Raw genomic sequence first — 14,957 nt, forward strand, 5'->3', positions numbered from 1 at the left:
AACAAAGTCCCCGAATCTAACGTGATTATCTGCCAGCAGAGGCCCAGGACCCGCTCCCGTCTGCCGCTGGTGACTGGCGTGTGTTTCACGTTACAACCTCGTTTATATACGTGTGTTTCCAATATGGATCATGTTTGAATTGTAAGATGAAATCCTGGCGGGGAGGGTGTACCATCCTGACAGCCCTCATAGGAGCTGCAGGATGATCTCTAATTCTCTCAGGGACCGCCTGGAGGTCCCCTGACCACGCTTTGGTCCACCACCCACGGGTCTATATGATGGTGTTGACGCGTGATGCGATGACAAGGCATCACAGGTCCCTAATCCAGTCCCACGTCCCGGAGATCGCGGGATGAGAGTGCGTGCGTGTGTGAGTCTAAAATTATGTAACCGCGCACTGCTGCTGTATTTATAGCGCATCTGTATCCGTCTGCCAACATCCGCTTATCATTCCTCTGTCTTCTCATCTGTAGGACCGCTTCAACCTCCTGTGATCTATCTATCTATCTATCTATCTATCTATCTATCTATCTATCTATCTATCTATCTATCTATCTATCTATCTATCTATCTATCTATCTATCTATCTTTAAATGTTGCCAGCATGAGTTCAGTAAATTGTTCAAATTGTTCAACTACTTCAAATTGTTCAACAGCAGCAGTCCAGCAGAGCTCCAAGAGCCACTGTCCCTGATGTGAGTGACGTAGTCCAGATCTATTGTCAGGTGACGAGAGGGGCTGAGGTGTCAAGTGATAGCCATCTGCTGGAGCGTAGTATCAGGTGGCAGAGCGGAGTGCTGACAGACCAGGTTAAAACCAAACATGTGGTGAGAGTGTGCCGGGAACATCTGGTGGACAAAACTATGCTCAGAAATGCTCTTAGTCTCACCTCTGAATGAGAGTCCCGGGGGACATGGAGCCAGGAGACACCCTGTTCTTAAACACTGTTGTTAAAGCAGATTAGTATTTTACATTACTCTCAGTGTGTGTGTGTGTGTGTGTGTGTGTGTGTGTGTGTGTGTGTGTTGAAAAGAAAACTCAGTCTCAGTGAAAATAACAAAAGGGAGTCTTTATTGGAGTTTGGTTTAAATGGTTGGCACATGAGTTTCTAGTCTGTCAGTTTGTTTCAAAATCCTGGTGTTCGCCTATCACAAAATCTGTAAAACTAAAATTCAGCTGCAGTTAGGCCGAAAAGACCAAAATCTACCCTTGTTTCCACATCCAGCATGATGGCCGTGAAAACGCTCTGTAATAATAACACTGACCTCTGCTGGTTGGTGGCACAACAACCTAAAACTCCATCAGCTGCAAATGTGATTAATGTATTAATAATTAATTAATGTATAATGTATGTGGTTAAACACAAACTTCAAATACAGACACAAATGATTAAAATTTAACAAATTTCAAAGGGACGCTGTTGTAATCTCAAAAGTGATCTTGAATCTTGAATCTTGAATCAAATCACAGATCTAACAATAGGCTGTCATAGGAGCCAGTTGGACCCTGATGAAAGACACCTTATCAGTGGGCTTGCACCTTAATTCTGAAAAGACAAAAAAATCTGAAAGCTTCAATAGCTGTCACACTGACAGTAAATCCTTCATGCATATGAAAAAGGTAGAAACCCTTGTGCATGAGAACCGGGTTTAGATCTCTTCTAATGTCGCCACACTCGGAGGTGAGAGATAAATAGGCACAGTTTCTATGGCCATAGAATTACACAGAAACAGTCACTCAGACGTAAAATGTGGCCTGGCGAGCAGCGAGAAAACAACAAAAACAAACATTTAAAGAGATCAACTCATCTTTATTAACCCTCGCGAATTCCTCCACATGCCTGCACAATAAATCTCTTCATTAGCATCAATTATAGGAGAAAGGGCTCCGTGCTAACAACAGACTCAGGAGCAGTTCCCGGCATGGCACACTTTAAACACATCATGAGATTTATTACAGAAATGAGTGAAAAATAAAATAAATACGCGCATGAAGGTAGGAGGAGCTCAGCATGAAAGTGGGACTGTTTCTCTAGAGAGGCGTCGGGAGAGAAGTGCTGAAAGGAGCTGATGTGTGTGAAATTTAAAGGGTTTAACAGTATAAAGTGCTGAGTTTTATCTTGACAGTAGGCACGTAGACCGAATGGACTTGAAGCTCAGTCATGTGAATGATGATGATTTTTATGGATATACTTCATGGAGATTATTAAGTATATCCAAACGTTTAAAAGAAACTGATGTATAAACGGTGTTGCCATGCAATGCAAAGAGGAGACCGTGTAAAAAGTTCAATATGCTGCCCAGTGAACTCTTTTACTTGGGAGATACACACAAAAGGCACTCCTGGTAAGCCTAAAGTATAAAAAGAAAACTAAAGAAGGCAGGAAAAAAAATAAATACTCTAAAGATACATGAACATTTTGCTTTTAGCAAAACATGCCAGTTTGTTTGATGTCTCCCTTCCAAAAACGCAAATATTCATTAAATGCTGCAGCATATTCTAAGTTAAAATAGTTTTATTCTGCGACGACTGTTAATCACAATGACTGTCTCTTCCACTCAGCCGAGAAACATCAGCAATAAGGCTCTTCTCTCCTCCCCGTCACTCATTAATCCCATTTAGTCCACACTTACCTTTCACCATCTATCAAAACATCCAGCTGATGAACAGATACGCAGCACCACATCCTGGGATTTACAATCTGGGTGGTTCAAAATCAACATATTTAACAAAAAAGAAAACAACGCTCATAATAATGGAATCGCTCACTCATGATGGCGAGGCTGGTCATGAGGGTGACGTTCGGCAGTCTTTGCTGCTTTCACAGGTGGAAATTCATGGCGCTAAACAAGCTCTCCTGTTCCTTTTTCTGCTCAATTGGGAAATATTAAAGCAGTCTTATGTGGGCTGCAGCTGCACCACTGTGCCGCTCAGAGAGGAGGGAATAAAAAGAGGAAGTCAGAGGATTTGGGGGGAATTGCAGAGGGCTGATGCCTCTTTTCCTTTCACAGTCTTTCCTCTCTCTTGTTCTTCTTTTCCCCTCCTTGTTTCACTTTCCTCCTCAGAGAATGTCCAATTGACTCATTTCCGTGACAACTGCAGCGTCAGTTTATCTTGGTGGGATTTTGGAAAATTGATGTGGCAGTCTGTGTGTGTGTGTGTGTACTCAATGGAAACCTATAACAATTACACAGTATGTTGTCCTTTTATAAGTATGCAGGTATGACTGGATTGACAATGTTTCTGGGTAAAAAAAATCTTTCTTTAGCCTATGCTCATGTACTTTTCTCTAGACGTAGGCCTCAGGGATGTCAGTGCCGTTGATTTTGATGTAGATCTTAGCGTTTTCCTCTTTCTCTTGTTGCTCTTTGTAGAGCGTCCGTCTGTAGCAGATCAGGTAGAGAGGCAGCAAGAAGCCCAGCATGCTGAGAGCAAGGAGTCCAATATTGACCTGGAGGACAACAACAGAATTAGCCAGGTTCAACTTGTGAGTGTTTCTGAGTGTGTGTGTGTGTGTGCGTGTGTGTGCGCATTCATACCCAGAATGGATCACCATTCAGGGGTCCCATCATAGCCAGAAACAGGGGTTGCTGCAGCAGAGCAAACACAGCGCTGACCAGAGACTGCATGCCTGTCAGACTGCCGAACTGGGAGGAGGGATACCTGCAGAGAGGGAGGCGGTAAACTCAGTTTCTCAGTTTGAAGCTGCATCCACATACAGAATACCATGATGATTAGAGGAACACAGAGACTTACACAGCAGCATAGAGGCCACCAACAGCAGAGTGAATGAATCCTCTCACTATAGTGTGTAAGACAAATGACACAATCTGAGGAGAGATGACAGCAGAAGAAATCAATTTTCATGGTCAGTCAGTTTAGGCGAACCCTAAAGTAAAGGAATAATTCAGCATTTTGAGAATTGTGCAACAAGCTGGCTATCCAGTCTATGCTAAGCTAAGACAGCTGTCGCCTGACTTGCAGGCAAATCAGAAACAGGGGAATAAAGGATGAAATATAATAAAAGACCCCAAATGTACAAATACGGTTATAAAATTGTAGACAGTATATATACATATAAAATAATGAAGTTCTTGGGTCACAACACTGATGTCAGAAAGAAATTCCTGTGTCTAATTTTGGAAATTATACGCAGGGATGATTTTACATAACTCTCTCTGCTGTCAACAGCCTGTAGAAAGAGGCTTATCAGGGAATTTGTTTTTAGAGATAAACTCCAAAGGCCATAAAGAGACAGTGATATCTTTGCGGGCAGGCCAGTTGTATCCCTTTTGAAGGTCTGTGCATACGTCTGACAGCTGGAGTGGACCGCTCACCTGCACAGGGAGGTTGGGCACTAGGCAGGTGATCCCGAATCCCACTAAAAGGATGTTTGTGAGGATGAAAGCTCGCAAGGCGTTGGTCACCTTCTGGGTCTTTTTGTCTCTGCACTTTTTCTTTATCTCCCCCCTAGTGGTCAAAATCAGAAAGAGAGATACGGTTATCATTCACTGATATCACGACTCAAAGGTCCATTTCTTGGTTTCATTCATCACACTGGTGAACAAACAGGACAGTAATGTCTGGGCCCAGACTTGGAAAGGGGTTAAAGAAACGACTCAAACTTGACTCACTTGCTGCAGGGTTCCTTTTCATCCCCTCCGTCATCACAGTCCTTCAGCTTCCAGTCCATGATCTGACCAATCACAGGAGTGGTCATCAGGCAAAGCAGCTGCAGCATGCCGAAGATGGAGGAGTACAGACTCACTGAGAGACGGATCAGAGTGTTGAGGAAAGATGTTGAGGAAAAACGAGAAAGGGAAGGGTCAGAATGAAGGACAAAAACATGGAGGGTTCAGGACCTTTTCTACCTGGTTAATGACTATGACGGTACAGTTAATTATTAGTCCTGGGCAGTAGAGCCGCATCGAGTGAAACAACAGTGGATACGGAGAAAAGGGCTGTTCAAAAGTCAATTTGACGCCATTATGAGGGAATTTATGGCCGGGGGAGTTATGCTAAGTGGAAAGTGCATCATGTGATGCTGCTCATATTAGCAGGTGCTGAGGGGCAAAGTTAGTTAATGAGTACAACAAATGGTACCTGGTGGTTTCAGATTAAGGCTGAATGACAGCTGAAGGGCTGGGTTATTGACTACTGCCAAGGTCAAATAATGACATAACAACTCTAGCAATGGCAACAGAAGGAAGCAGTGGTAGTGGATCGTGTACAGTAATGTGACGACTAGAGGTTAAGTTCAAAGTGTTTCTAATGCCTCAGTAGTCTACTGGTACAACTATAGGCTTGTAGTCTTACCAACTTCCATTTTCTCCACTGAAAATTAAATTAAAAGCAAGTTAGTCCAGCTGTTTTTAAGTCAGGAATCAAAGTTACTGGAAAGTCTGTATCATAGGAAACAGCAAGAGAAAAAGTGATTCCAGGTAAACACACACACACACACACACACACACACACACACACACACACACAGAAAGATGATCAAAACAAAATGCAGAGAGACACACCTGTTTTGAGGTCGCCGTCACTGAGTGACTCCAAGACGCTGTTCATGGCCCCCATGTAGAACAAGAGACGAAGCTGAGTGATGCACATGGTCACCAGGCTGAGCATGAAGATCGGGGTGCTGATAGTTTTGAAGAACGACTGGGCTGCAGAGGAGAAACAGGAAGGAAACGGAGGTGCATGACATGCATTAGATGAGGAGTGCAAAAACAGGGGGGCCGACTGTCACTGACATCCTAGCAACATATCTTACACTCATTTTGTGGCTTGCAGTCCATTTCCAGGTCCATGGTGGAGAGGCAGAGCTTGTGCCCATCCTTAGTGGCCAGCTCCTTCTGCTTCAGGCTGTTGCCCACACTGAGGCGGCGGCCCACCGTGGTCACTTGGTGATAGAACTGCTTCCCTGTGATTTTATGGTCAAAGCCCAGCCAGCTGAATTTGATCTTCACACTGAGGAAGCAGAGGAGGAAAGAGGGAAGACAAGGAGGAGAATGGGAGTTTGAGAGGAAGGACAGAGAAAAAGTGACAATGGAGAAGGTCATGGAAATTAGAAAAGTGTAAAAAAAAAATAATTGTTGACATTCATGTGATAATGTTACATTTCCCATTAATGCTAAAAGGGTCCAATGTGGCTTCCTGTGGAGGTAATCCTACAAGTCCTGCACAACTCAGTCTACTGGAAATTATTTTTGCTGAACAAGCGGGTCAAAAGAGTGATTTTAATTAACAAGGATTTACCACAGGGATGAGCTTAGTTGACCAGTGTGATCCTCAGCAGACAGACTTTAACCTGGCAGCATTACACTGCACATTTTTGCACATATTGCATAAGTGTCACTGGTGATGACAACACCATATACCATAAATGACAAGGGGCTGCCATTGCTTCACGAGTCCAACTAATATTGTTTTTGAGACATTTGAAGGTACAGAACTTATTTTGAACTTTAGTACCTGTGATGCATCTGTGGGGAGGGCTGACCAGTTTGTAGAAATGAGATAACACTATAAAAATATTGCTAATGTTGACAAATTGTCAGTAGTGTCCATGTGGCACTGTGTGTATCTGTGGTACTTACGTGTAATCCATGTCCTCTGGGCCTGGGAACGGTTCCAATGGCCAGTTGAAGAAGCAGTTCAAGAAGACCAGTCCAGCACAGGCGGCCCACACCACCAGAATAGTGATGAAAGATATGCCAAAGTCATAGATCACCTGTGAAAAACAAAGCAGACAGCAAACACCTGAAGTCAGAATGCAATCAGAAGAGTGTGGGCTTCTACCAAGGCTGCAGAATCCTCTGAGTTCATTGGTTAATATTAGAAAATGTTGAAAAATGTCCAGGCTCTGGATTTGGATCTGGATCTGTATGAAACTTCATAGGGGCATCAATGATATTTATAAGATACAATTTATTATAGAGGGATGAACTGTGCAGCCCTTTAGGTTACTCAGAGGTCGCAATTTAAAATGATCATGTCACCATAATACTGGGGACAATATGCTGAGAATTGATATATGAAGCTACAGTTGCAGATGTGGTTGCACATTGCGTCTGGCAGTTTAGGGTTAGGGTTAGGCAAACAGTTGTAGGAAGGCAGTAAAGAATTTAGATACACATAAAGCGTCGGAGCAGGCGTGTGGATGAGTGCTGGGTGATTCAGTGTTTGTTACCTTGACACCAGGGAATGTGACAGCGGAGGAGGCATAGGAGCCAATCATCAGAGCGATGAAGGTGGAACGGAGGTCCCCAAACATGTTAGGGAGCTAGAGAGAAAGAAAAAGAGAGAGGTCTTTACTGAACTCTAGAATTAAGCAGTTTTTGCACAGGCTTGCAAGTAAAATGAGATGCATCCCATTGTGTATTTAAGTATAACAGTAAAACCATCTACTGCCAAGATCATGGTGATCTCAGCTGCAGTGTAGCTGTTCTGAGCTTGAGGCTGGGGACAGATTGGGGACACTGTGAGGATGGTGCCTACTGACACAGGGGTCAGAGTGGACACTGGGAACCAATTAGCAAGCAGACACGGCTCTGCAGAAAGAACGTCAGAGAACATAAAACACCACAGAGTGACAGGGAACACCGGCAAAGCAATATAAACCACAGCTGTCCAGCACACACGCAGTGCCGAACGATCCTATACAGCTGAAACAATCAGAGGGGGGTGACTGAGGTGAGGTGACATTTTCTCTGTCCTTACTCCTGTTTCAGGAAAGAGTTGGGAGGAAAAAAAACAGAACAGGAGACAGTGGGTGGCAAAACATCCAGATACAAAGGCATTCACAAGCTGCTCTGTTTTCAAGAGACTGAGCAACAACAAGCACATTCAATTACATAAGCCTGGGGAAGCTGCGGAAGAGGTATGTGTGTGTGTGTGTGTGTGTGTGTGTGAGTGTGAGTGTGTGTCTACTACAGTGAGAAAGTCTGCACAGTGATCCCCCAAGTTGCAGTATTTCAGGGCAGTATCATCAGGGGGAACTTGGAAAATTGTTCTGATAGATTCTGAGACAGATACATTAAGCTGCTGGATAAACCTGAAGGGGAAAGGTGACCCGACAACTGACACTGGCAGGGAGCCAGCGGTGGCCGCTGAGGGCAGCTGAGTATTACCCAACAGCCCTCAGCTGAGAATGACTGCCTGCAGGTCTGAGGTGGAGCAGCGTCGAGTTTAATGATTAACCCAACACTGAGGCTTTCACATATACATCAGGTTGTGAGGGAGATGGAGAGAAAGGTGGTATGAGGAGCAAACATGGCTTTATGCACAAACTCTGGGGGCCTCCATGACATGAAGTCTACAGGAAAGGAGCAAAACAGCCGTGAATTCTGGTTTTACCATGCCCACATTCATGCCTGCAGTGGCAACTAATGAGAGATTTATATAGATGCAACAAATAGGAGGACAGGAGATGACTGATGTACACATGTCACAGCCTGTGGCGGTATAGAAAGGGGGCATTTTTTGTGAGATTTACTGTAGTAGAGCCCCTCTCTAAGGAACAGCATCACCATGGTACAGCCCAGGACTCTTGTGTGAGTCGCAGCAGGCTGAACCGATGGCGAGGGGAGGGAACAGGAGGATGAAGAACAGCAGGGAAAGAATGTAAACGAGTGGCGACCCGGTGAACCCTGCAAATCTTGAAGAGCATTGGTTGTTTTTCTGTCCCTGTGGATCAGCTCAAACTTTAAAGCGGGACTCCTCCGATTTTAAAAGAGTCAACGTCTGTTTGCAGTTCTTGGGGAGTTGTGCTAGATATGTTTAAAAAAAGGAAAAGGAAAAAAGTTGTGTGAATGCTTTTGTGGCTTCAAAGGAAGCTGCACAAAATCAGTTAAATTACCAACATTGGCTGGAGCTAAAGACTACAAGTGTGAAAAAAGGCCAAAAAATTTGGGGGTCAGCATTTGAATTTGCCTGAATTGAACTATTGGGAGTCCGGATGCATTTTGGGTAATGTAGGCATCAGGTTTGACAAGGTTCTGGTGCTGCTGCTTTTGATGCTTAACTACTTTTAAACTGTAAATCGTTATAGGAGTGAAAATACTCCTTTAACTTCCCTGTAAACACAAAATGAACCCTAATGAGTGAAGTGTGTTGCTGTGTGTCCAAAAACAGAAAAAAAATAAAAATAAAAATAAAGGATGGCTGATTGTGTTGTCTTTTAACTTTGCTTTTCAATATGAAACTGCAAATTAGAGCTATAACACTAATCTGCATCCTCATTATTCCCCTTCTAAGAAGCTGCATAGCTCGTTGTGCTTAAGTGCATTAGTTTCCAAATATGAATTTATATGATTACTATCTTGTGCATGTAAATTACAGTAAATGCAGTATTTGTGTAAAAGCGGGCCGACAGGGAGACAATAATGGATGCAGTGGAAAGCGATAATGAACCATTGCGTTGCTCCCTCTCTCTCCAATCAAACCCCCTTCCCCCCTCCTGCTATCCAAAGCTCAGCCTGGTTGTCAGCAGGAACACAGAGTGCAGTGAAAGAAGCCAAAAAGAAAAAACAAAAAAACAAAAAAAACAAATGCCAGACAAGAGGGGAGGGAGAGGGTTGGCAGGCAAGGAGCCAGCAAACTATTATAATAAAGCTGCAACAGCAAGACAAAGACCTATGAAGAGAGAAAATTGTATACATCTGGACAAGCATTGCGTGGCATGTGCAAAGGCTCTGCAGCAGGAGGATTACGTAGCACACACAACTGTGCACACACTTACTGTGAGAGAGGTGAAGGTCATGCACATGCCTCCAAAGCCATTGAAGGTCAGGGCAATGAAGATAAGGACAGAGAGTTCTGCAAATGACACACATGTTAGCTCACGAGTCAGTCAGCAACCATGCTACCGTACATTGTTCCAATACAGTGCGAAAAGGTACATATGAGTACTCTTCAGGCGGACTCACCATTTGGTTGGTGGGCTCCATAAGCAATGAGAAGACAGGACAGTCCGAAACACGTGCTGAAAAAAGATGAACAGAATTGTGTTTGGAGCATTGAAAAAATTACATTTATTCTCCCAATGTCGGCCTGGATAACTCTCTCTTCTTTGCTTACCTGCCCAGCAGTCGTAGCTTGCGAGGCCCATATTTATCCATGACGATCCCCAGTGGCAGCGTGATGGCCGAGAGCAGGAAGGAGCCCACTGTGAACGCCAGGTTCAGCATCTCATCCTGTTCTTTGCAAATCAGCCAGCCGTTCATCCTCAGGGGCCCATCCATCGGGACCAGGGGCTTAATCTCCACCCCGTCTCCCAGACCGTCCACGACGCCCTCGCTTTCATAGTACTCAGCATACTCATTAGGCGTTGGCATTGCCTGGGGCAGGGACAGATTGTAGCTGGAGCTGTTACCTGAAGAACAAGAGGCATTCAGGTAGGAAAGATCAGGTAAGAACATGTGCACAGTTAGATGTGTGGTAAAACGCCAACAAGAAACTCATGTATAACATCATATCAGGGGCTGAAGCAACAAAGTCTTACCCTTGCACAGTTTAAAGCCACAGACATACCAAAATCTGCCAACCTGCCATCACTGAGATGCTATTTGGATTTTATTGGTACGCTGCAATGCCAGGGATAACAAGTGATAAGCTGACACTGGCAATAAAACTTCACATTATCATCAGAAGCTGCAAGGAGATAATGTGAGAGAGGGACAGTGCAAATTCCAAGTGAGGGAGAAAGGGGAGCAGCAGTTTGGGAACGTATTGGCCGTGCATGGGCTGATGTTTTCTACGCTCTCTCACATATCTGTGGTATCAGCCAGCTGATGGTTGGGTGGCTGGAGGCGAGTATATGAGCATCCCCGTGTGAAACATCATGACGCGCTTCATGACAAAGTGCCAAAGTCTTCGTCAGGAAACCAGATCATACACTGCGCAGCAAAGCCAAAGGGATTTTACTGTGTGGTGGCGTGCGTTGCGAGGAGATTTGGTCGGGCTTGTGAAGGCATGCACTCTCATACTGTCTCAGCCTATAAAAAATGTATTTTATTTTGTAAAGCGCTTTGTAGCATTGTTACGAATGTAAATGCAATTTATTATCATTATGATCATTAACGTATATTTCTGCAAGTATGCTTTGTTTAACTGTGTCCAAAAGTAGCTGAAAACTCTGACGAGCTTATCTAAAGTGAGGCAGCATTATGGGAACTCACGTTAGACCACGTGGTTTCCCAACATGGTGATTCACGCCTGCTGACATACCCATATGAAGTCAAGCTTAAACTATTCCTCTGATATCTCTGCTACTTGTGCACAAAGGCCTAACCTACACTGCGTCGTCATTATCTCTCGTTTATCTGCCATTTTGTTTTACTGTCTGATTTCTGCTGCTCATCACTTTGCTATCAGCCTTCTCTCCCTCCCTGTCCTCTATCAGTGGACTTTAAGCTTCCATATTACCAGTAATAAAAGCGTGGATCTCTCAGTCCCTCTATCACATGTCACATGCCTGAAAAGAGCTGAGCTGGTGCTGCTGTCCTCTCCCTCTTACATCATCAGAGCAAGATAAGACATCTGTGGCGGTGCTCCAGGAAGTCACCTCCAGCGGTGGATGCTCAGTTGTTACTTCAGTGATGAGTCTGAAGTCAGCACTGCAGCTGAAGTATTTTTAGTATCCTATAAAGTGTTGTGCATTTCCTGGTAAACCTGACTACAATTAGCCCTGTGTCACTGGCAGTTTTACAGGTGAATTACGTTTCTAGTAACGCAGAAGAAGCCTTGAGATGGAACAAACTGTCCGACAAAAGTTGCAACTCTTGCAAATGAAGATTAATAGGGAGACAGCGCCAGATGCTGGGAGTTGGAAAGAACGTCCTCCTACAAATCACCAGTCATAAAAATCAATTGGGTAAACTCCTGAAGGAGATAGGGCAGCTGCTAGAAAGAGAGAAAAACTGCATTCGGCCAATAGGTTCGTGTCTGTGGGATTAGCAGGACTCACCACAGTCAGGACATGGTGCACGACACGGTGTCACCTGAAGTCCAAAGGATGAGTCCGGCCTGATTTCTCTCTCAAGTTCCCTTCTGCTTGCTTTCTTCCCTAAGACCTGACTGGGGCCATTGTGTGCATCAATTCCACCTTTGTGCTTAAAAACACAAAGGAGCTGCCTGACTTCGGGTCAAAGTGGGGCACAAGGAGAAAAGGGGAAGGGGCTTTAGAGATGAGGGGCTTGGGGCGAGGGCAAAAGGACAGCTGATCCAGTCCGTCACCGGTTTATCGGCCCCCCTTCAATCAGTCTGTCCTCAATTTAGTTTGGAGCCACTGGAGCCTTTTACTCTTCAACTTTGGACCACTTTGCCAACTGGCGACCAGGCTCTCTCTTTAATTTAACTGATCAGGTTTAATCTCCTGAGTCCCTAAAAACAGCCTTTCACAGAAAACACTTATTCCTCCTAGAGGATAGAAGAGGCAACAAGGCAGCAGTGTTAAGTTACACCTCTTGAATAAAACCTTCCTCTTTCCTTTGTCCCCAGTCATGATGACACAAACTGACTCCTCCAAGGACCCATTCATGACATAACCTTGTGTCGGTAGATGCTCAAGACTATTTGCTTCAGCATTAAGGCAAATGAAGTGATCTTATAGAAATAGACAGAGATACAACTCACCGTCCTCGTTGCAAAGGTAAGAGTAGAACCCCTCCGACTTGAGCATGATGAGGAGCGAGCCCCATCCCAGCAGCACGGCGGAGAACAGCAGATTCTCAATGATAGCGGTCACTGCCATCCACCAGCGCCTGGCAAACGCTGAGGCCAGGGTCGGAGGCATGGTTGAGGGCAGGAAATGAGAGGTAGAACCAGAGGAGAGAAATGTAGAGAGCAAGAGAGAGAGAGAGAGACCACCAGGGAGGGCAGGAAAGAGCAAACTGGAAGCACAGAGAGAGCCTCCCTGACTGACGCTCAGGATGAAGGATCACTGATCACTTATCTGTGAAGAGAAAGGCACAAGAGGAAGGGGGAGGTTTTACAGTTGGCCTATCACCGAAGTCACTAAAGGACAGGAAGGCTCCGTTTTTATAAGATCTAAAGATAAAACCATTTAACTTTGAACCTAGCTGAAGATAACTGGCTGTGCTGCATGAAAGCAAGTGAAAATGAAACCAGGATATCTGTGATTGAAACACATTCTCTGATCTTTTCACAACTTTTTGATTAATTGACCGTTTTCCTTCTGATTAGACGCAGAGGAGAGGTAATGGCAGCTGCTCTGCAGAACTAAACTGACTAATAATAATGGATGAACGGATGGCGAATTATTAACTCTGAAGCTAGTGCAAAGATCATTACATCACTCTGCTGCAGGGACAATGATCTTGCATCACAAAACAACCACTAATAACTGAAGGAGCTGAAGAGCTTCTGCTGTTTGGAGGAGAGGGCAAACTGGTCCAAACTGGATAAAAATGGGGCTCTCTCACTGCTTCCCCCATCCACACACACACACACACACACACACACACACACACACACACAATCTCTAAACGTCCTCTCAGGCCCATCCAACCGCAACTGTCCTCTGCAATTACTGTTGTGCATCCAAAACATAAAGGAGCTAGCAGACAAACAATAAACAAATCATCTCACACAGCCAACCTCTCTCTCTCACTCTCTCTCTCTCTCTCTCTCTCTCTCACACACACACACACACACACAATCGGTTCAGCAAGATAAAAGTTTTTGCAGAGTAATTTGACAGTCTCATGGAATATAGATAAGTAAGTGAACATGCTGTAATCAGGGATAACCTGGTTCGGTGTATCTGTCTCATTTAATTAAAGAAACCAAACTAATGTAATCCCATCATTCAATCATTTTTTCACAATGCAAACTGAATTACAGGCAACTGTTCAGACAGATGACAGACTTCCTTACCTCTGCCGGCTGCAAGCATCACCATCCAGCTTCAAACTTCCTGCTGCCCTCTGGATCAGTTAAGTGACCAGTTATCTGTGGAAAGCCAGGTTTATATAGGCTACTCAGGCGGTCGTCACATGGCGCCCCCTGTTGACCGCTGCCTGCCAGATGTCTGCAACAGACCTTGCACCTTGATAACAGTGGCTGCCAGCCTGGGAGTCAGTTTGTTGGTCTGTAGAGAGTATTTTCCTAAAATGTGTTGTAACAGTGTGTCTCAAAATCAAATTTAAAGTCCGCAGTAATAATGACGTGCTGTTTTTTTTTTTTTTTTTTTTTTTTAAATCAAAGTCATTGTGCAACGGGAGGTCCACAAGCGCTTTGACTGGGTGAGTGGAAAGGATTAATCAAGCCAAACAAAGTCTTGTGGAAAACATAATGGACTTCTGCAGATAAGGCTGTGTTATTGTCTGGATCGATAACAGGTATTGATAGAGAGCAGGAGGCGGACTGGAGAGGTGACTCCCCAGTTTCAGCTGTTGCGTAAACTGTTTACTGATGTTTGATGCGTAACGTTCAGTGTTTACCGGTGATGAGGTGGAAATGTGTGCGCACGCGGTCAGACTCCTCCATAAAATGAGGTGATTAATGGCTATTGATGTGACACGAGGTTATTATTTATTTGCATGATCAATAAGGTGATCAACGCAACAGCAGCTCTTCTTTTAGCTCAGTTTTTCACTGTGCAATTGCGCCCCGCTGTGAGCTTCTTTAGGTCTGCACGTAAATTCACACTGAATACGTTTGAAAGTGATGATCACCAGCAAACCGACGGTCAATACCTGTTTTCCAGGTTGGAGACTACCGGTTGCCCGCTCGCAGACCACTGTGCTGAAACTGTAGCCTAATCAATATGCAAATCAATCACTGAGTGAGCAACAGTGAACCTATTTAAATAAACACTGATATGATAATTTGTGCTGTTACTGTGATCAGTATCTCAGATTAAAGGTAAAACGGCCCAGTTTTGAAATTCAAATTTGCTTTTAATCTGGCAGCCTATCAAGTGTCCATCC

General features: G+C 44.4%; 1 protein-coding gene across 2 annotated transcripts; it reads right to left on the reverse strand.

Moving 5' to 3' along the window:
- Positions 1–1,225: 1,225 nt before the first annotated feature.
- Positions 1,226–12,909, reverse strand: slc43a2b (solute carrier family 43 member 2b). Of its 2 annotated transcripts, XM_041952253.1 has the most exons (13): positions 12,640–12,909; positions 10,084–10,378; positions 9,933–9,988; positions 9,746–9,822; positions 7,196–7,288; positions 6,603–6,736; positions 5,777–5,973; positions 5,526–5,669; positions 4,635–4,767; positions 4,338–4,470; positions 3,757–3,830; positions 3,540–3,663; positions 1,226–3,451 (listed from the first exon to the last, which is right to left on the reverse strand). In XM_041952253.1, exons 1-13 carry the CDS (start codon positions 12,797–12,799, stop codon positions 3,290–3,292), a joined length of 1,782 nt encoding a protein of 593 aa, XP_041808187.1. In that variant the 5' UTR covers positions 12,800–12,909; the 3' UTR covers positions 1,226–3,289. The 2 variants fall into 2 exon arrangements, with proteins under 2 accessions (XP_041808187.1, XP_041808188.1); XM_041952254.1 differs by lacking the exon at positions 7,196–7,288.
- Between the last annotated feature and the right edge of the window lie 2,048 nt (positions 12,910–14,957).

This window comes from Chelmon rostratus, chromosome 14 (genome assembly GCF_017976325.1).
Source record: "Chelmon rostratus isolate fCheRos1 chromosome 14, fCheRos1.pri, whole genome shotgun sequence".
NCBI classification, from domain to species: Eukaryota; Metazoa; Chordata; class Actinopteri; order Chaetodontiformes; family Chaetodontidae; genus Chelmon; species Chelmon rostratus.